A 21406-nucleotide genomic window follows, 5' to 3' on the forward strand; every position below is an offset into this window, starting at 1 on the left:
AGAGGTACTTATATATAGTCTTTATTTATCCCACCTTGTGAGAATAGTCATGCATCTTGTTGCAGAAATATGAATCTGATTATGATATATTACCCCAGACCCTGCTGGGATACTCCATAACATGCACTGTATTATGTAATATCTAAAAAATGCAAGACTTCTAAAACAAACTAGCTCCAAGAATTTCCAATAAGAGATCATGATCATACAAAGGCAGACCAAACTATTAAAAAAAAAAACAAAAACCTGAGCATCAATTTCATGCTGCATGTAGATTTCATTCTTGGTATATTATTTCATCTTGAAATAATGTATTAGCAGTGTTGCAGTAAATCCGCACTTCCAGAATTTTCTATTTCTGATTCCAACCATCACTGGATTACAGATCCATTTAATTCCAATTCAACAGTGCTCATTAACTGGTACCTCATTAAAATTATATGCATCTGAATAGGCTCAGCTAACAAGAAGCCATTTTGTACATGATGTGTACGCAGAGACATTCTCCACAGAACGGTCAAAGATTAGACAAGCTTTAGAAAGCACACCTGAAACTAATATCTCATCATATATCAATTTTACCTCCATTTTTTTAAAAAAAGGAAGTGAAACTCTTATGTGGATCCTGAGAAACTTAACAGAAGACCATGGGGGAGGGGAAGGAAAAAAAACGTTAGAGAGAGAGAGAACCAAACCATAAGAGACTCTTAAAAACTGAGAATAAACTGAGGGTTGATGGGGGGTGGGAGGGAGGGTTGGGTAGGTGATGGGCACTGAGGAGGGCACCTGTTGGGATGAGCACTGGGTGTTGTATGGAAACCAATTTGACAATAAATTTCATATTAAATAAATAAATAAATAAATAAAAATAAAAAAGGAAGTGAATAAATAAAAAGTAAATCTGAAGCTCTATTACTAAATATGTCTCATTTCGTAGTAGCAGAACACGATTGACCGTTAATGTTATTGTGACTGTTAATAGTTTGTATTTTGTCAGTATTTCCTTCACCTTGAGAACTGTTTAAGAGCAACAAATGTTAAGTTTACACCTACTTTTCTGTTTGACTATATTCAATATACGGTATCATAATTTTTACAATTTAAACCACCTTTAAGTAAAGACCTTTGTAGATATTTATCTTCCAAGTTCATTATTATACATCCTGGATGGTATTCATCTTATGAAAACTATCTGTAGGAATCAAACAGCCTCTCTTTCCTAGTAGGATTACTGTAGCACCACCTATAATTGAACAATCCCAAGACTACTGGTTCACCTCTTTTTTTGGTAAAGGAACCTTGCGTGGAGATAAACAGGAGAAAGGACACATACGTGTGTATGGCCAAGTGCTCTGGCACACCTTGATCTCCACATGAGGCATGGGAAAAGTGGGCTGGTGACGGCAGTAAACTTGGCGACCAGTGAAGCAAGACTTTGGAATTACCCACCAGATTATTATCTATAGCTGGAGAGGCCTGTCCCAATCGGCTATCACCTTGATCTTCATATCCATCTTGAGAAAGTCTTTACCATCCTCTAGTTTGGGAGGATTCACTGAGCGATGTATAAAGTATATCCAAGCTGTGAGACTGCAGACCATCCACTGCCTTTTAAAAATAACTCAGCAGGGAGACTGGGTGGCTCAATCCGTTAAGCATCCGACTCTTGAGGTTAGCTCAGGTGTTCACAGTTCGTGGGTTCCAGCCCTGCATCAGGCTCTGCGCTGATAGCACGGAGCCTACCTGGGATTCTCTCTCTCCCTCTCCCTCGGTCCCTCACGCACCACTTGTACTTTCTCTCTCAAAATAAGTAAACTTTAAAAAAAATAAAATAAAAATAGCTCAGCAGAAAAATGATGCTTTTATTTTTGACTACAAAAAAATGTTCATAACAGGATGAAAGCATTAATTCCATGCGATGAAAACAACCATTATCCTCACGTATCTTCTAAGTTATGAAGTAATGAGAAATGAACATACCTTGGTTTTCTTCAGTTCTTCTAACATCTGAGTAGTAGCTTTCAAAGAATTATTGAGTTCTTCTTTACTGGACTTCAGGAGTTCCATCTCTGCCTTCTGCGAGCACAGACATTCTTCACTGGAAGTCAGCTTCTCTCGGTAAGTCTGGATTTCCATCTCATACTAGGGTAGAAAAACGTCACCTTAGCCAGGAGGCTCAGCTTAAAAAAATTATAAGGAAAACAAACGAAAAAGAAAATTGCTGTCGCAAGGGCCATTTCAAATAGTCCTTGGGATTCTCCTATTATTCTATTCCAAGACAGAAAAAGATTTTAAAAACTCACATTGTAAAATAAGATCTGGACGGTATCTGGAGAAGACAGTGAAGGTAATATGATGGGGACCCTTCATAAGATTGTCTTGCGTAATAATGCACATCAATGGACCTTCTTGCAAAACATGCCTCATTACTATGGCCAACGCACCACTCCCCAGCTCCTCCAGGAACCAAACCCCACGTTTTTACCTGTTTGTTTGTATCCAGAAGCAAAGCCTGGTGTTTCTTTTCAGCTTCCTGAAGCTGTAGCTGATACTCAGCTATTTCTTCTCTCGTTTTCTCCTCTTTTTCCACCTGGTCCTTATGTGCGCAATCCAAATTCTTCTTCAATTCACTGTTTTCTAGCATGAGCTCCCTCAATTGACCCTAACGAGAAAAGTAATAAAATCATGGGAGAGCAATTAGGAACCTGGATATGGATCTTATATAGATCTTTAGGAAATACTGAGTACTAAAATTAAAAAAAAAAAAAAAAGAAGTTTACAGCTCAGACAAAATCTTTATAGAATAGTGCCACAACCCTTCATGACCTATTCACTTTAAATTGTGACTTTACTTGCAATGACAGTTTCTTCTGCTCCAGACCAACCACGTGCAGGGTCACATCCACAGGGAATACAGAATCCCTGAGAACTCAACTTTAGCTCAAGCACCCTGGTCGGTACCCTCCCAGGTTTCCAGGCTCACTTACTTAAGTGCTGCCATTGCGATAAGCTGTTGACCTCATCCCCAGAACCCTACCATTCCCACCCTGACACTCGAGCCCACCCCCCCCCAACTTACATGTTCCTCCTTGACCAGCTTCAATTCCACATTCTTTCAGCTTCCTTCCAGATGCCCTCCCTATTTTTGCCTCTCTGTCCCTTCACCGTATGACACGCAAAACTCCAGCACTGGAGGAACCGGTGTTCTCCATGCCTGATCCCAAATGACTGTTTGCACACGTGTTTCTACACATGCCGTGCCCATTTCTTCATCTCCATTTACTCCTCAAGCCCTCCAACCTGGGCTTATCCCACCTCCTCTTCAAATCGCTTTTCATGGCCTTGTCAACCTCCATGTTGCAGATCCAAGGAGCACTCTTCACCTCATCTGACCTCTGGGCAGCATGTGATGCTCCCGAGACAGCATCCACTCCTCACTGGCAGGACAGACACTCCCCTGGCCTCATCATGGCTCCTCATCTCTTTGCTGGCCCCTCCTCCTCCATCTTACCTTGAGAGGCCAGGTCTCTGGGCTCGGCGCCAAACTGCCTTCTCTTCTCCGACTGTATTTTCTACAGTTCCCATAATTTGGCAATACTACCTGTATTCTGAACTAGCCAAATTAATGTATCCACCCTACATCTTCCCTTTAAACTCCAGCCTCATGTATTGGGATTTTACCCTGACCTTCCTTTCTCTCTGGTCTTTTTTCATATCATTTTCTATTTCATAATGGCTTCCTTTCAATTTCTAAAAAATACGAAGCTTTTTCTAATCTCAGAATGTAGCCACACTGCTCACTAGACCTAGAAGGTTCCTTCCTCTGTGCTGTTCCTCTCACAGCTGACTCCTCATCATGCAGGTTCTCTGACCTCCCTACCTAAATTAGGTTGATCTCTAGCCCCACACACCCCCCTTCCCAACTATTCTTCAGTCAAGAATCTTGTCTGATTCCTTTATAGCACTTGACAGATTACGATTGCCTTATACATCTCCTATTTAGTGATTTATTGTGTGTCTAGACTGTAAGCTCTGTGATGCAGGAACCACAGCCGTTATATTCAACATGCAACCCTCTGACTTTAGGAGCACTTATTAACTACAGAATGCATAAAGCCACTGCAAACGGACACATTCATAGGTACGGACTTGAGGCTAAACACCTAGCTTTTCCTTTTAGTAGAGCCTATAAACTAGGTTCAAATAACACTATAGTTGGGATACTCCCAAGCTGCTTCAGTACCAAAGAAATTCCAGCAGGTGCAGCACTCAAATAGCATTCGTACCAACTCCTTCCACGCAGCATTGCCAGAAAGTTCCATGAGTCAACTCCTGAGATTAAATGCCAAAACTTTTCGATTTGCATTAGATTAAATGTCATATTTAAAGCACGAATTTCTCCAACTCTGTATACAGACTATCACAAACATTCCTTCAACCTTTTCTAATTGTTCGGGGTCATGATCGTAACTTTGTTTTGTTCCGCTTTTCTAAGTACTACCTGGGGATGAATATGCACGAGGACGACACGGATATACGAGTGTTTACCGTTTAACTAGGTTTGGCAGGCAGGTGTCACACTGCATCTGCTGGCACTGTGTGCACGGTGGCTGCGACCTAGGACTCGGTGTTAAGAGATTCAGGAGAAATGGAGGGCACCGAATCAGCAATGTCTGCCACGGAAACAGCAGTGGGGAATGGCGACCCAGATGCTATAAATCTGTCACATTAACCCTCCCCTAAAATAACATCCCAAGACTGCTCCAGCTTTACATTTCACTGTGACTTTCCGTTACTTTTTAGTTCTTAGCAGATCAGTGCATCTGTCTCTAGCAACATTCTGGCTCCTAATCCGAGGCAGGCTGGAAAAGCAGATAAACCTGCTGAAAGTTGCATGAAATCTATTTCTGATGTGAGTTAATGTAGTTACAAGGGTCGCCTTCTATGAAAAAATATTTGGGCCCCGTGACGGGCATTTTCATGCGTTCCGAGGACTCCCAGGGCTCGTTCTGGGCTCCTGACAGGGCTGGAGGGTGAAGATGACAGACTTCAAGACTGATCAGGACATCAGTGCCGGCCTGGATTTTTTTTAAAGCTAAAAGAGCTGGGTACGTTGCAGGTCTTACAAAACAAACAAGGAGACTGCGCACACCGAATGATCAGAGTGTCCTGTCACAGAGAAACTTACCTGGCTGCTCTTTATTTCTTCTGACATTACAGTTAACTCTCTAGTCAGCCTATTTTTCTCCCCGATAAATTCTTCTTTCAACTCTGCTGTTTTCTGGGCCATCTCGTGCATTTCCCTCTGCAGCTCAGTTTCCTTCCCGGTCATTGTGTTTACCTGAAATTTCATCTTTCGTTAGGATCTGCTTTGGGTCATCGGTTTTGCTCAAATTAATCATTCTGATCCAACACATCATAACATTCCGTTTCACCTTCAATAACAAGATGGAACCTGGCTAATCCTCCCTTTACTAATCCACTCAACCACCATCCTTAAAACCTACTGGCAAGCTTACCTTTTCTCGGCCAAGGTTTAATAAAAAGACAGCAATAAGGAGAGCAATGACAAGGAAAGACAATATCACTAAGTCTCACAATCCCTCGTAAGGGTATTAATTTGTATGAAACGTCAACATTAGAGACCACTGTATGAGGTAGCGTCTTATGTTTTTATCAGTTCTGGGATCTCCACTGATCCTCCGATGCCATACTAATCTTCAAGAAACATGCCTATGATTAGTTAAAACCAGTTAAAGCCCCATCATTTGCACTTGCCCCTTAGCGTTGAAACAGACTGGCAGAATTTGCCAAGTTATCTCTATCATAACTGCCATCTCTTGCAAGTTGTATCAAAACTTAAAATTCCTGAAAAATATTACGGAGTCGTGATTGATCCCATTTTCCGGACACTCCTCTTTGCTTTTAATAGTTGTCCAATAAAAATTGAATTTGAAGCAACCACTTTCCTAGATCAGTACGTAAGCCTAGAGGGCAAAACCTTAATTTTTCATTAATAATTGAGGCCCCTGATGGCACACTTGCCCCTTAGCCATCAGCTAACAGAACAGTAGGCTGCACAAAGAGAAGATATAAGAAGGCTGAAAGCATAAAATCCCCCAGACCTACCCTGGGAGGCATGAGGGTTCTGTTTATTACAATTATATCAGTATCTTTTTTTTTTTTTTAATTTTTAAAAAATGTTTATTTATTCTTGACAGAGAGAGACCGAGCAATGAGTAGGAGAGGGGCAGAGAAAGAGGGACACACAGAATCTGAAGCAGGCTCCAGGCTCTGAGCTGTCAGCACAGAACCTGACGTGGAACTCAAACTCATGAGCCAAGAGATCATGACCTGAACCGAAGGCAGACGCTTAACTGACTGAGCCACCCAGGCACCCCTCTATCAGTACCTTTAATAGTACCTTCTCATAAAGGCAAAAAGGCAGAGCAGGGGCCTAACTAGTATCGGTTATAGTCTCCTTGGTAGTAGCTCCCAGCTGGGTACTGGGAAACTAGTACTCTGATGTACTTACTCTAAGAAAGTGAACTATGATTAGAACCAGAACTATGCCTAACCCCAAGCTTCTCCCATGTCCAGCTGCCACACGGAAAAGCTGGGCTAATCCACAGACATGCCCCATGTAAACGTGCGCCAAAGCAAAGAGGGACTACAGCTGGAGCCAACTGAGTGTCCCCAAAGTTCAAGGCCCCGCAAACATAAAAACCCTCGCAGAGTCTGGTCCAATACTGTGAACATGTCCAGGAGGAAACATGATCCACACAGCGGTTTCCCTCCCTCATGGCCACATATTCGAACGTAGACAGATTAAGCCACTTACTTTTTCAACAAAGGACATGTTTTCCATTTTTGTCAGCTCGAGCTCTTTCTCCAGAGCCTTGTGAGAATGCTGCAGTGTTTCCAGGGTGTCCTGCAAAGTATCATTTTTGGATTGCAGCATCTGGACCTTCTGCTCCAAGTCTACCATCACATCTTCCAGTTCTCCTTTTTGCTTCTTCCAAAGCTGCTGTTCTCCTTCCACCTGGGAGAGTTTAGAGATGAGCTGCTCTCGGTCCTGAATCTGATTTTTCAGGTTGCTGATTTCTTCATCCTTCTTCTCTAGCTTCCGTTTGCCACCTTCTACCTGTTGAATGAGGCCATTGGCGGAAGACTGCAAACTAACGTAACTGCTCTTGACCTCGTCAAGGCCTTGTAGCAACTGAGCCTTCTCGTGTTCAAGAGCATCTATTTGACGGCTCAGATTCTGTTCCCGGGCCTTCCAGGTGTCTTGGTCACGACACAAGGCTGCCACTTTCTCAGTTAGCTCTTTTAACTGTGTTTGAAGCGTCTCCACGACAATCTTAGAGTCTTCTCTCATCTGTACTTTTTCTTGCTCTTTTTCTTGCAACAGATTTTCAAATGAAGAACTGAGTATTTCTAATTCAGATACCCGTCCTTGCTCTTTCTGTAATTCTTTGGTCACATTTTCTTTTTCTGACCTCATATGGACAAGATCTAATTCCAAATCTCTCAGGTTTTGGGCCATCTCCTCTATTTTTGCTTTGAGGGTCCCTACCTCTGCTTTGGAATTCTCAGCCTCCAGAATCACACGCTCTTGGTCTTGCCCTGATGCCTCTAGTTCTCTTTCAAGGCTCTCCACTCTACTCTTAAGCAGGTCGGTGTGATGTGCACTTTCCTTCAGTTTTCCTAAGGCCTGGAGCTGCTCCTTTTTATCGGCTTCGAGGCGGACTTTCAGCTTTTCAATGCTGTTTCTTAGCCGATGGATTTCTTGCGCCGAGGAGTCCAGACTCTGTTCTTTGACCTTCTGGATTTCTTGGTCATTACACAAGACTGTGACTTCCTCATTTAGCTCTTTCAGTTGTGTTTGGAGCATCTCCATTGCAGCTGTGGATTCTTCTTTCACCTCTATTTTTTCTTTCTCCTTTTCTTCCAACAGACCTTTGCATGAAGAGAGTAATGCGTCTAATTCAGATAACTGACCCTGTTCTTCTTGTAGTTGTTTCATCAGATTTTCTTTCTCGAACCTTACCGTGACAAGGTCTAATTCCAAATCTTTCAGGCTTTTGGCCATCAACTCCATTTGTGTCTTTAGGGTCTCCACCTCTGCTTTGGAATTCTCAGCATCAAGAATCACGAGCTCTTGGTTTTCCTCTGACATCTGCAGTTCTCTTTCGAGGTTCTCGACTTTATCCTGAAGTGAGTCGGTCTTACGCTCGCTCGCTCTCAGTTTCTCCAGGACGTGAAGCTGCTTCTTTTCATCAGCTTCAATGCGAACCCTCAGTTTCTCGATGCCTTTTCTTAGCTGGTGCACTTCCTCCTGCGTTGAGCTCAGCCTCACCGCAACCTCACCCTTCTCCATCAGCGCATTCTCCAAGGACTTGGCGACGGCCAGCTTTTCGTGTTCCGATTCATTCAGTCTGGTCTGCAGGCTTTCGGATTCCCTCGCAAGTGATTCTTTCTCCTCATTCAGTTGTTCGATTTGGATTTCCAGCTCACTTTTTAGCAAAGATAGGGCCTGTGAGTCCTTTTCCAAACTCTGCAGCTGCTCCTGGAGATGAGCGTTCTCTTCCAACAGTTCACTTACGTTGGAGGGCAACGTCTGAAGGACCTGTGTTTGATCCTTCACCTCAGCTCCAGCCACGTCAGGGGGCTGTAGACATTCACCTTGATGAGATTCGAGTTCTTGTATTTTCTGCTTCATCTTTTCAGACATCAGATCCAATTCTTTATTTTCTTTTGACAAAGTAGCTAATTCTCCACGAAGCTGGTTTCTCTCACTGGTGACCACAGAGAGTTCTTCTTCAAGACGGGCTATAACTTTCTGCTTATTTTCACTGTCTTGTTCTAAATATAGCTTCTCTGTTTGAACTGTCTCTAAGGCAGCTTCCACAGAGAGGGCGTGATGCTCGATGCTACCTTTCTCAGATTCGATCCTCTTTAGCTCATTTTCCACATCAAGAAATCGCTCTCTCCAGTTGCTCACCTTGGCTACATTATCTTCAATAACTTCATGTGAAAATTTATCTGTGTCTACTTCTAAATTAGAACTGAGGACTTCCAAACTCTCTGCTCTCTGGTGTAACTCCTGGTTGTCACAAGAAAAGGATCCCAGTCTTTCACTTAAATTTGATTTCTCTTTCTTAAGTTCCTCAACTATTTTCTCTAATTCTATACATGCTTCCGTCTTGGTGGTTAGTTGTGCTTCCTGTAAATCGAGTTTTGAGTCTAACTCTTTTATTTCATTTAGCAAACTTTCAACTTTTTGGTCACGTTGCTCTACGACGTGAAGTAACCTCAAATTCTCATTTGATGTCTCTCTAACCTGCAGCTGGAGATTCTGAATGGAGACCTGATTCTCCAGAAAATCCATCGGTACTAGAGCGTTAGGGTCAGAAAATGACAATTGAGAAATGCGTTCTGAACAGCCCGGGGTTTTGTCTTCTACTGGGGTCTCGTAACTGGTTTCTGTAGACTGTTCCCTAGACCATTCTCCTGTGAATTGGGCTGCACCTGTCTCGGCTATTTTCTCCATCTCTAGATTGAGGTCCTGCTGAACACCGTTCTCACAGATCTTGTGAATGTCAAGCTTTGGTGTGCTCTCTTTAGTTTCCAAAGTACATTCTTCTGACTCTTTAATGTCACAGCTGTCATTTCCACCCCGGAGAGCCTGTAGCTGTAATATACAATGAGAATTCATTTTATTTTTCAGGAGGAATATAGAATAAGGAGGCTTAATTATTATAGAAACTGGCGTCTAGCCTCTGCTACACACATTTCTTCAAATGGCATATTTCCCATCCCATTCTCCTCTCTCCATCCAAATATCCAACGCAATTTAACATTTGGTAAGTTTAGCCACAGGCAAGGCACTGGGTAAGGTATTTATCATGAAGATAAGCCCTTCAGATCAGTTATTTGGTCTAAATTGCAACATAATTAAATTTCATAATTTTTTTCTTGCTAGAAATATTCTTGGTAGCCTAAATATAAAATTTATTTTTGTGATTACCAGCGAGCTAACAAATTCCTCATAAAATGTTCAGCTTCCATCTTCAGCATTTACGACACCCTTCACTGAGAGGTTTCATGAACAGCTCCCCAGCCCAAGGACGTAACCACAGAGCCAGCACTCACTATCTATATTCTTGGATAAATCACATGTCTGGACTTCACCATCTTCTCATCTGTAAAATGGGGATCTGCTGCTATGACCACCATGGTGGCCACCACACCACCTGCCCTCCCTATCCTACCGAGGGAATCAGGTGAGCCTTGTCAACCGTACAGCATTACTAGGCTAGCTGGTAGACTAGAAAGGACGAAGTTATGACTAAATGATTTCATATTCCAAAACAAAAGAGATGGCTCTTTAAATGACTGATAACAAATCATACATTTGCATCAGAGAAAATTGTTAAGAAAATTATTCAGTAATGTGTAATAAACTCCTGCATTTAGTTTTATGACTTTAACTCTGTAACATTAAAATAGTCTGAAAAGGGTAAGAAAAAATATAAAATTCCTATCATATTGTCATCCATTAGCTCTAATTTAATATTTAAGTGTGGTTTATTACTTACAAAGAGTGAAAACACATACAAGTTCTGAAGATGACTTTCTGACTCTATAATATTAATTTTCTCCAGAAGACTTTTAAAAACAACTTTATTAATTTTCCATATATATGTTTAAGTGGAATCACTACAGAAATTTACATCTTCCCCCCCACCACCGCCATTGCCCCACAATCAGGTTTACTCATTTTCCTAAAGTGCTTTGTTTAAAGAACAAATACAAGAAGCTCTTGGGTGGCTCAGTCAGTTGAGCGTCTGGTCAGGTCAAGATCTCACGGTGAGTTTGAGCCCCGTGTCAGGCTCTGTGCTGACAGCTCAGAACCTGAAGCCTGCTTCAGATTTTGTCTCTCTCTCTCTCTCTCTCTCTCTCTCTCTCTCTGTCTGCCCCTCCCTCACTCATGCTCTGTCTGCCTCTGTCTCAAAAATTAGTAAACATTAAAAAATGTTTTTAAAAACAAAAACAAACTTTGGTATATTTTGTTTTTATACCCTGGAGCTCTAAAAATATTTTCAGTTCAATTTAGTGTAGATTTCAATTCCACAAACATTTACTGAGTGCCTACTGGGCATGTAGCTAAAGAAAGGGCATGTAAATCCCATGTACTTACATCTTCTATGTCGGTGCAAAGCAAGGACCGAGAACTTAAGTCCAGACCTTGTAGCTGAAGCCGGGCGACTTCGAGCTCAAGTGACAGGTGTTCGGTCTGTTTCTTTTCTGCTGCCAACTTGGACTCCATCTCCACGGTCACACTTGTCAGCTTCTGTTGCCACTGTTCATTTTCTGACAAATACTGCTTCTTAAGACAGTCGAGCTCTTTCCTTTCAGAACTTAGTAACTGCTCGAGCTCTTCAATTTCCTTATTTTTCATAATCTCCTGACTTTCAATTTTGTCCTCTAGCTTTTTGAGGGATTGCAGGTACATCTGACAGAGGATCTCAAGTTCTTCGACACTCTTCACTGGGGTGGACAGAATCTCTTTCTTGGTCAGATTCTCCTCCTCCAGACTGCAGCAAGATCCTTCTTCTACATTACACTGGTTTGCTGAAAGATTCCCGACCAAATTATTCAAAAGAGATGTTTCCCCTGTCTGGTCTAAAAGATCTTTGCAAAAAGAGGATTCTCCCAAACTTGTAAGACCAGGGCTGTCAGTCATACGAGAGAAAGACAATGACAGAAAATGCCCTTCCTGGGGTCCTGGCATCTCTTCCTTTACCAAGTCCCCTTGGAAGTTTCTCAGACTTGTGGACAAGACCGAATTTTCAGCTTTTAATGTGTCCACGTAAGACTGCAGGTCTGACATCTTAGAGCTCATTTGACCGTGCTGATCGTGTAAAATTTTGTGTTCGCTTTGTAAAGATGAGAGTTTCTCTTGTAATTCAGCAAAGTGCATTTGAACTTCTTTGTTTGAGAGCGTCAAGTGCTCATAGCAATTACTGCCATTCAAAGGATTTAAGGACGCACTTTTCTGTTCATTTTGTTGTTCACCCACTTCACCTTCTGCCATTTCTTTCACTAACTTGCCTTGGAGAAGACCGTGTTCATCATTTAGTGTTTTAACTTCATTTACTAGTTTCTCCACCTCTTCTGCCATTTTACTAGCTGCTGTGATACATTCTGATCTTGAGTCGTTCAGCTCAGATATTAGCTCAAGCTTTTCGACCTGCAGTGTTTCGCACATTTTCTCTAGCTCACTCAGCTTGCTCATTGCTGTTTGTAGAGAGCACTGCAGGTGCGCATTGCCATTCTGACTTGAAAACTCATGAAGCCCAGAAACGTACTTTCCTTCTGTGTCTACGGCGCAGTCTTCGGGGCCACTAAGTTCTTGGGACTGAGTGTCTCGTTGCACGTTTCCCGTGTCTAATTCTACTCTAATTGTCTGTAGGCATTCCTTCTCCTTCTCACTTTCCTGAAGTTTGAACTCCCTCCTTCTCATCTTAGCTCCTGACTGTACCAACTGTGCATTATAACAGTCTAGAGGGGGATCTTCAACTTGGAGATCCATCGGAAGCTGAACATGGCATTCATTTATGTCACTCTCTCCTTTCATAGAGTCGCTAATTGGTTCTGATTCTAGAATCTGATGCTCTTGTTTCATCTCCGTTAACGTCAGCAGGTGCTCTTTCTCTTGTAATAAGGCATTAAGTTCCTTTTGCATCTTACTCTGTTCTTCCTTTAAGGTCATGATTTCTTGCTTTAAACCATCCGCCTCGCTCTTGGAATTGTTTTGGATATCCGCAATCTCCGATCTCAGATCTTGCTGCACCGCCCCCAACTCTAGTATTAGATTCTGGTTTCTTTCTTCGGCTAATGCTAATTTTGTTACAAATGCTTGGTGTTCCCTTGCAAATGCTTCCCTTAGGTGCTCCAGTTCATGTTCTCTATTTTCACAAGCACTGGTGCATTCACTTAGCAAGCATTCTAACTCAGAGTTCTTTTCTTGAGCTGCTTTATATTTTTCACTAAGATCCTCAAGTGCACGTCCTGTTTCTTCACATCTTTGTAGTAAAATAAGTCTTTCTTGCTGGTACTGATTGGATAACTCTGAAATGCTTTTGTCTCTTTCGTCTATACAGTTTAAAAAACTCTCGCTTTTTTGGAGTAAGTTAATCTTCTCTTGACTTACGGTTGCATTAATTTCCTTGAGGGTCTCATTCTCTTGGGTCAGCTCTTCAATTTCTTTTCTGTTTAGAGAAATGGCAGCACTCATTTCCTTCTTCTCTGAGCTCAGGCTTTCAGACAAAAGCTGTAGCTCCTTTAGAGATTCTTGAAGTAAATGGTTGCTCTTTTTTAATTCTTGAATCTCTGCTTGCTCAGTTTCTAATTTGTCATTCAAAAGTTGGAACTCTCTTTCCTTGTTCTCCAGGGCAACTAAAGTTTCAGCAAATACGTTCTGATGAACAGAAGTGTCTTCTTGTAACTTACTAATGCGTTGACTTGTTTCAGCCACAAAACTTTGATGCATCTGCTCTGCTTTGAGGAGATTGTCTTCTATTTCTCCTCTGATTTGCACCAACTCTTCACACTGCTTTTGCAGATCTGAGTTCATCTGCTTTTGAGACTCTAATGAAAACTCAAGAGAAATGACTCGATTTTGTAAGCTGGCTGAACTTTTGGGGCTATGGTCTGCTTCTAACTGGCATTTGCTCCTGCCTGAAGGTGTGCTTCTTTGTTCTCCAAGAATATTTGCAAAGGAATTATTCATTGCAGACTGCTGTTCAAAGGCCAAAAGACTTCCTTGGCGAGCTTCATTGGTCACCAGAGGAGCATCTTTGGATTTTAGCAGATCCCGGAGGCTCTCATATTCAGCACGCAAGTCCTGGTAACGCTGGTCTCTGTCTGTTACTTCACTCGACACTAACTGAAGTTTGTGCTCTAGATCTTCAACTTGCCTGGTAAGCTGAGATATTTTCAAGCACATGTTTTCTACTTCCTTCTTATGTTTCTGGTCCGAGAGCTCGGCTTTCTGTTGTAGTTCTACGTAAGCTTGTTTATGTGTCTCCACCTCCACGGTCTTGCTGTCTATCACATTGTGAAGGTTTCTGATCTCAACATTCAGATTTTCGCTTTCCATCTCCAGTGTTCTTACTTTCTCATTGTATTCGTGGCTTTTTATTTGTTGTGTCTTGAGACAAGTTTCCAAGTGATGAAGTTTACTCTGCAAGCTCCCCTTCTCTGACTCCAGCTGACTTAGAAGCTGTTCTTTTTCACTTTTCCAACGAGCAAACAGAGTTTCCTCTTCTTTCAATTCTTCATATTCTTTCTTTTTTAACTCCAAAGCAATCAGTAAAGCTTCAGACTCTTTCTCCATTTTGCTTAACTTATCATTCAGTTGTTCAATGTGATGCTCCCTTTTCTTCAAAAGGTCTTGAGAACAATCTCGTTGCTTTTCCAGATCGGCCAAGGCAAGCTTCAGTTTCTCTAAAGTCAAGGAATTCTCTTGCTGATTGATTTTTTCTTGAAGATCCCTTAACATGGTTTCCTGAGAGGCATTCTTAGCTATTAAAAAAAAAAAAAAAAAAAAAAAGTTTAAATTGTCATGTTTTTAATAAATATTCTACAAGAATTCCAAACTATTAAAAAAAAAAATCCAAACACGGGGTGCCTGAGCGCTCAGTTGGTTAAGTGTCCAACTCTTGATTTTGGCTCAGGTCATGATCTCACCATTCATGAGATGGATCTCTGCATTGGAATCTGCGCTAACAGCATGGAGCCTGACTGGGATTCTCTTTCTCTCTCAAAAATAAATAAATAAAGGGGCGCCTGGGTGGCTCAGTCGGTTAAGCGTCCGACTTCAGCTCAGGTCACGATCTCGCGGTCCGTGAGTTCGAGCCCCGCGTCGGGCTCTGGGCTGATGGCTCGGAGCCTGGAGCCTGCTTCCGATTCTGTGTCTCCCTCTGTCTCTGCCCCTCCCCCGTTCATGCTCTGTCTCTCTCTGTCCCAAAAATAAATAAACGTTAAAAAAAATAATAATAATAAATAAATAAATAAATAAACTTAAAAAAAAAATCCAAACAAACTAACAGCTTCTCAAGCCCTGTTAAAACTGGCATTATTATTTGGAAAGTAGATCACCTGATAATTATCTGAGATTGTATAAACACAGTGAGAAAATGGTCCTTATAAGGATGTAATACGTTTGTTCATCTTCTTTCTAAGCAGCTTAATAAAGTGTTGTTGCATAAAACAGTAAGGGGTTATTTTTTTAATTTAAATTTTTTTTTAATTTACATCCAAATTAGTTAGCATATAGTGCAACAATGATTTCAGGAGTAGATGCTTAAGTGCCCCTTACCCATTTAGCCCATCCCCCCCCCACCACCCCTCCAGTAACCCTCTGTTTGTTCTCCATATTTAACAGTCTCTTATGTTTTTGTCCCTCTCCCTGTTTTTATATTATTTTTGTTTCCCTTCCCTTATGTTCATCTGTTTTGTCTCTGAAAGTCCTCATATCAGTGAAGTCATGATTTTTGTCTTTCTCTGACTAATTTCGCTTAGCTTAATTAACACCCTCCAGTTCCATCCACGTAGTTGCAAATGGCAAGATTTCATTCTTTTGGATTGCTGAATAATACTCCATTGTGTGTGTGTGTGTGTGTGTGTGTGTGTGTGTGTGTGTGTATACACACCACATCTTCTTTATCCATTCATCCATCGATGGAAATCTGGGCTCTTTCCATACTTTGGCTATCGTTGATAGTGCTGCTATAAACATGGGGGTGCATGTGCCTCTTTGAAACAGCACACCTGTATCCCTTGGATAAACGCCTAGTAGTGCAATTGCTGGGTGGTAGGGTAGTTCTATTTTTAGTTTTTTGAGGAACCTCCATTACTGTTTTCCAGAGTGGCTGCACCAGCCTGCATTCCCAGGGGTTATTTTCTTAAGTACTTGAAACTTTTTTTACCTTGTATGTGTTTATGTATATGTGTATTTTTTCCCTTCTGAAATGCTTATTGAAAGAAAGAAAGCTCTGAGAAGAGCAGCACTGAAATGTAAATAGCCTACTTCACTACAGAATAATTCTCATTTTCCAGAAAAGTGAATAACTATTCCACCATTTTAGCCAAAATCCATAGGCTTAGTACAAAAGAATAAATGATGCTATACGCCAGTACTTCTCAAGGCCTCTGCGTGAGTACTATTGAGAAACAATGTTACCCACATCCCAGCCCCTCACAGTTAAGTGTCTATGAGTGGGAGAATCAAATGGAAGATTTTCCAGGCTCCAATGCCACCTTCTTTTCTGCCTAGTAACTCACATCTACCCACAGGCCCCTCCTAGTTGGAAACAATGGTAGTGGTTTCATTCAAAGCACTCATTGCAAAGCATTCATGCCAAGTGATGGGAAGGCTTCACGTTCAAGTACACTGAGGGCGAATAAATGTGAGAATCTCAACGGTAGACGATAAAGCTAGCATGTATTATAAACTCAGTTGTTACACTAAAGGGAAAAAAATTCCTAGTTTTAACGTGTTTAATCTCAGTCTACCTGCTGAGAGGTGATGGCTCATGAAGACAGCACCACAAAGGCTCTCACTCCACTTCACTTGTGAGGACCTCAAACAAGGATACTGGTGACCAACACTGAAAAATGCCCTCGCCCTTCCTTTTCTTACAGTTTCCTTCAAGAAAGTTGAAGATTGACATTTTTACCCCCTGCTGTGGAATAACTGAAAGCTGTCTGAGGAAAATCAGAATTTAAAAGAGAAAACAGTCAAGGTGCCTGGGTGGCTCAGTCAGTTGGGCATTGAACTCCTGATGTCGTCTCAGGTCATGATCTCACGGTTCGTGATGAGGAGCCCTGTGTTGGGTTCTGCACTGACAATGCAGCACCTTCTTGGGGTTCTCTTCCTCCCTCCCTCCCTCCCTCTCTCAAAATAAGTAAACATTTTTTTTCTAATTTTTTTTAATGTTTATTTATTTTTGAGAGAGAGAGCGAGAAAGAGAGCAGAGGAGGGGCAGACAGAGAGGGAGATACAGAATCCGGAACCGGCTCCAGGCTCTGAGCTGTCAACACTGAGCTCGACGCGGGGCTCGTACTCAACAAACCGCGAGATCATGACCTGAGCAAAAGTCAGACGCTCAACTGGCTGAGCCACCCAGGTGCCCCTAAATAAACATTTTAAATAAATAAATAAATAAATAAATAAATAAATAAATGGGAAAACAGTCACAGAGGAGCATGACACATATTTCACAGGGGAGGTTGAAAGAAATCCTAGAGGTGCAAATACCCGGCTGAGAAAATTAATGCAAGTAAAAAGACATACGTATGTACAAATAAATGTGAAATGGTGGATTCATGTGGTGTGTGCAGCATAATCCCGTGTCTATACAGAAAGTGAGGAAATAAAATCACTCAGTCAAGTAAGTCATCAAAAAACAATGGTCATTAAGAGCTGGGAAAACACGTATTGAATTTTTCCATCATCTGGGAAATGATATCGAGCGAGAAGATGAGCTGTCTGCATAAAACGAACAAACACACTCGAGACACAAAGAACAGCACTCTGGGGTGAGAGACAACACTGACAATTTACTTTTGTGTGGAGAATATTTACCTTTCTGGTTTCAAAGTGCTGAGAAACCAGGCAGTTTGGGACTCCATGTGTTCCAATAAAACAATGTCCAACTATCACTCTGAAACCAAAAGGTAGGAGGGAGAAAACTTTCTCCACATCAACCACAGACAACTTTCTGGGAGGATATACGGGAAAACTGAAAAACGTTTCTAAAGCCATCCATCCTCCCTCATGGGACATCAGCTTAGAAAAATAACTCCAGGGGCCCCTGGGTGGCTTAATCAATGAAGCATCTGGCTCTTGATTTCGGCTCAGGTCATGACCTCCTGGTTTGCGAAATCAAGCGCCGGCATCAGGTTCTGTGCTGACAGTGCGGAGCCTGCTTGGGATTCTCTCTCTCCTCTCTCTGCCCCTCCCCCGGCTCACCCATGTGCTCGCTCTCTCTCTCAAAATAAACAAACAAACTTTTTTAATGGAAATAGAACTCCAAACGCTAAGTGTACTTACCCCTCATTTCTTCTGCGAAGTTCTGGCTCTGACTCAAACTCTGTTTGGCCTTCCTCAGTTCTTCCTCCAGGTGGCAGGCTTCTCTGGCCCTTTGCTCAGACTGACTCTTAAGGAGGCTGTTTTCCTTCTTCGCTTCCTAAAGCACACATTTAATTGGTTATAATCAAAACCACTCAAGCTAGTTATGACTTCTGCCATATATGGGTCCCAAATGGGACGACTTGTGTACCTCACTGGGGAGGAATCTCACTTTCCCTTTGTGCACCTAATGAAGCTAGACATTCTTACTTCAATCAGATGATTTTATGAATAGAACTCAAAAGCACAAAACCCAAAACTGACAATAATCTTTTTCCTTCAAAGAAATAGACCTCTTTGAACTTTCTGGATGTCCCCATGCTGCCTCAAGAGTGACCTCAAAAGGAGAATCCTACTTAGAAGATCCTCGAAGACACAAGCTCCAAGTTCCTATCACACCTGAATGATCCAATACCTCTTTGCAAAGATCTGATATGCTAATGAACCGAAAACTTCACATGACAAATTTCTTACTTTTCATTGGAAAACCATCTTAAGGCTCACCGTAACGAGGCTGTCTTTATGCGTATTAAGTGTTTACCAAGAAAATCAGCAGTGTGCAAGATGCTGGGAAGGGTGTCGTCAAAGACACAAATATAAATAAGAGAAGAGTCTTTGGCCCTCAGGGTAGGTCTTCCCCTGGCAGCAGGGGAGAATTTGATACCAATCACTTAGTTCACACCAGGATCCAGGATCCGCTAAGTACTACAAAGAGGTGGAGTATGCTATGGGAAATCAGAGGGCAGGTACACGGAAGGAAGAATGAATTCTAGATGGGGGAATCTGGTTCTCTGGGTACCTGATTAGGTGAAGGAGCCATACAAAAAAGTAGCAGAGACTGATATGCATGTCCATTCCATGGAGTTGGGCCTATTTTTGAATCTTTTTTTTAAATATGTATTTTTTTTTAACGTTTATTTATTTTTGAGACAGAGAGAGACAGAGCATGAATGGGGGAGGGTCAGAGAGAGGGGGAGACACAGAATCTGAAACAGGCTCCAGGCTCTGAGCGGTCAGCACAGAGCCCGACACGGGGCTTGAACTCACGGACCGTGAGATCATGACCTGAACCGAAGTCGGATGCTTAACCGACTGAGCCACCCAGACGCCCCCTATTTTTAAATCTTAAAAACAAGCATCGTTTATTTATATGCCAAATAAAACCGCTACTGCTTATCAACCATGTAAGACTTGTGCGTCAACATAATAAATCCTCTGTTCATATTCTTCAATCTGTTTTTCAACCGTCAGTGACTGCATCGCTGGTAAGTATCTCCACCTATATCATATGCCACCCTCTGGACCGCAGGGAATCGGCATAGATTGTTAAAAACCGACGGAATCAAGTGCCTCACATCCTTAGGGGGAAAACATTTCATAAGGCTGCGTTTTTTGTTTTTTTTTTTAAATTGCACTTCAAAAATACCCCTCTGAGAAGAAAGGGGAATTTTTGAATCTTAAAGAAACAATTAAGACCCATCTTCCAAAACCCAACAGCACTGTTAGAAAACAGATGGTCTTGGCAAGGCTGTGTTGGAAAGTTGCCTTCAATTATCAGCCTGGTTACTACCAGCAGATGGGTACCTAGGCAGCAAAGCCAAATGCAAGAAGAGGGAGAATCTGGCTAGTGGAGAGTACTTGAAAACTTGCTGGCAGCTGCTGTGTTCGTGCATATATGTTCATTTCATCTTCAGAACAAGACAGAGCCTGTTGTAGTTACGCTCCTCTGGCTCCCTTGCCCCAATCCTGCCTCCCTTCCATGAGTTAAATGGACGCTCCGTCAAATTAAGAGATCAATCAGGGCTGACGGGAGGCTCCGACTGATCTCAAGACAGAGAGGCTAGCACTTGCACCAGTCAGTGTTAAATTCTGTCAAGAGTGACCATGAAGGTGCACGGGTGTTGAGGACTTGAACGAGCATCGTTAAACTACAGAAATGATCATCGCTTGTTTGCTCTCCGGGCTCAGAATAATCACCACTCAAATGAGATCACAGATGTGACACGAAAACTACCTTAAAGCACTTTAGCAAGGGTAATGGAGCATTATTATTAGCATTTCTTCCCCAAATTGGACAGCAGCTAGATCTGCAAGATCCATGCTAAGATTAGCTGAATCAGTTCAACGTAAAAGAGTGACTAGAGTTTTGGGGCGCCTGAGTGGCTCAGTCGGTTAAGTGTTTGACTCGGTTTTGGCTCAGGTCAGGTTCTCATGGTGTGTGAGTTCGAGCCCCACATCGGGCACTGCGTTGACAGCATGGAGCCTGCTTGACGTTCTCTCTCTCTCTCCCTCTCTCTCCCTGCCCCTCCCCCTCTCTGTCTCTCTCTCAAAAATAAACAAACTTTAAAAAATTAAAAAAAAAAAAAAGAGTAACTAGAGTTGCGCTGCCTGGGTTGACTTCGCATTTTTATTGGGCAACTTATGAAATATTTGCTTACCCTAAAAAAGTAACCAAGTCGAATGGCATCCGCACCTAGAGGTGGGGCAAGAAAGCCGAGAAGGCGCTGTGTGCAAAGCTGGGGGCATCCCCAATAGAAGGAGGCAAGGTAAATAGAAGGAGAAAAGAGAAGGAAGGGGGCAACTGGATGTTCATGTATCTGTTGGTCTCTATCTATCTCTGTCCATAACTGGGGGCATTTAAATGAATAGTAAGCTCAATGGAAAGATTAACATGTCTTTCTCTCTTCTGGCATTAGCTCCGTAAATATTTGTTTCTAACAAAATGTTCAGCCAATCCTGGGACCCAGCAGGCTTATAATACTATGGCTATGACCAACCCAAGAATTTCAAAAGGCCCAAATTTGGAAAATGAACATCTGAAAATGGCTCTGTAGGCTGCCATCCATCAGCAATTAGTTTTCTGTGAGGCCACAGCCACTTAAGACTTGATTGGGTAGCTCATTATCAACAATGAGTTCGGCATACAAGGATGTATTCTCCCAGGCATCTCTTATGTCCTCAAATGATTTGCAAAATTGGGCACTAGTCTAGAAAAACACAACACAAATCCCTATAACCACAAGCCAGCATTAGAGCTTAGCAAGCAATTCCACCCAGATCAACTTCAGTTTTAGGAGCAGCAAGGGAAGCATCGTTTCCCAGGGCCAGACAAAACAAATTTCAGTTACTGTGTGGCATTTCATGATCCCATCCATGAACGGAGCTTAACATGTCCCCTGCTGCGGTGAAGTCTATACCATGAAC

At 42.1% G+C, this 21406-nt stretch overlaps 1 protein-coding gene across 4 annotated transcripts in view; it reads right to left on the reverse strand.

Moving 5' to 3' along the window:
• Window positions 1-21406, reverse strand: part of CENPF (centromere protein F) — a 100144-nt gene that overhangs the window by 10561 nt on the left and 68177 nt on the right. For all 4 annotated transcript variants that reach the window (XM_058700650.1, XM_058700651.1, XM_058700648.1 and 1 more), the window contains exons 11-16: window positions 18125-18260; window positions 11204-14592; window positions 6842-9694; window positions 5189-5341; window positions 2486-2662; window positions 1981-2142 (exon numbers count right to left, since the gene is read on the reverse strand). In XM_058700650.1, coding sequence (XP_058556633.1) covers window positions 1981-2142; window positions 2486-2662; window positions 5189-5341; window positions 6842-9694; window positions 11204-14592; window positions 18125-18260 — 6870 coding nt within the window. The remainder of the gene's footprint in view (window positions 1-1980; window positions 2143-2485; window positions 2663-5188; window positions 5342-6841; window positions 9695-11203; window positions 14593-18124; window positions 18261-21406) is intronic.

This window comes from Neofelis nebulosa, chromosome 15, assembly GCF_028018385.1.
Source record: "Neofelis nebulosa isolate mNeoNeb1 chromosome 15, mNeoNeb1.pri, whole genome shotgun sequence".
NCBI lineage: Eukaryota > Metazoa > Chordata > Mammalia > Carnivora > Felidae > Neofelis > Neofelis nebulosa.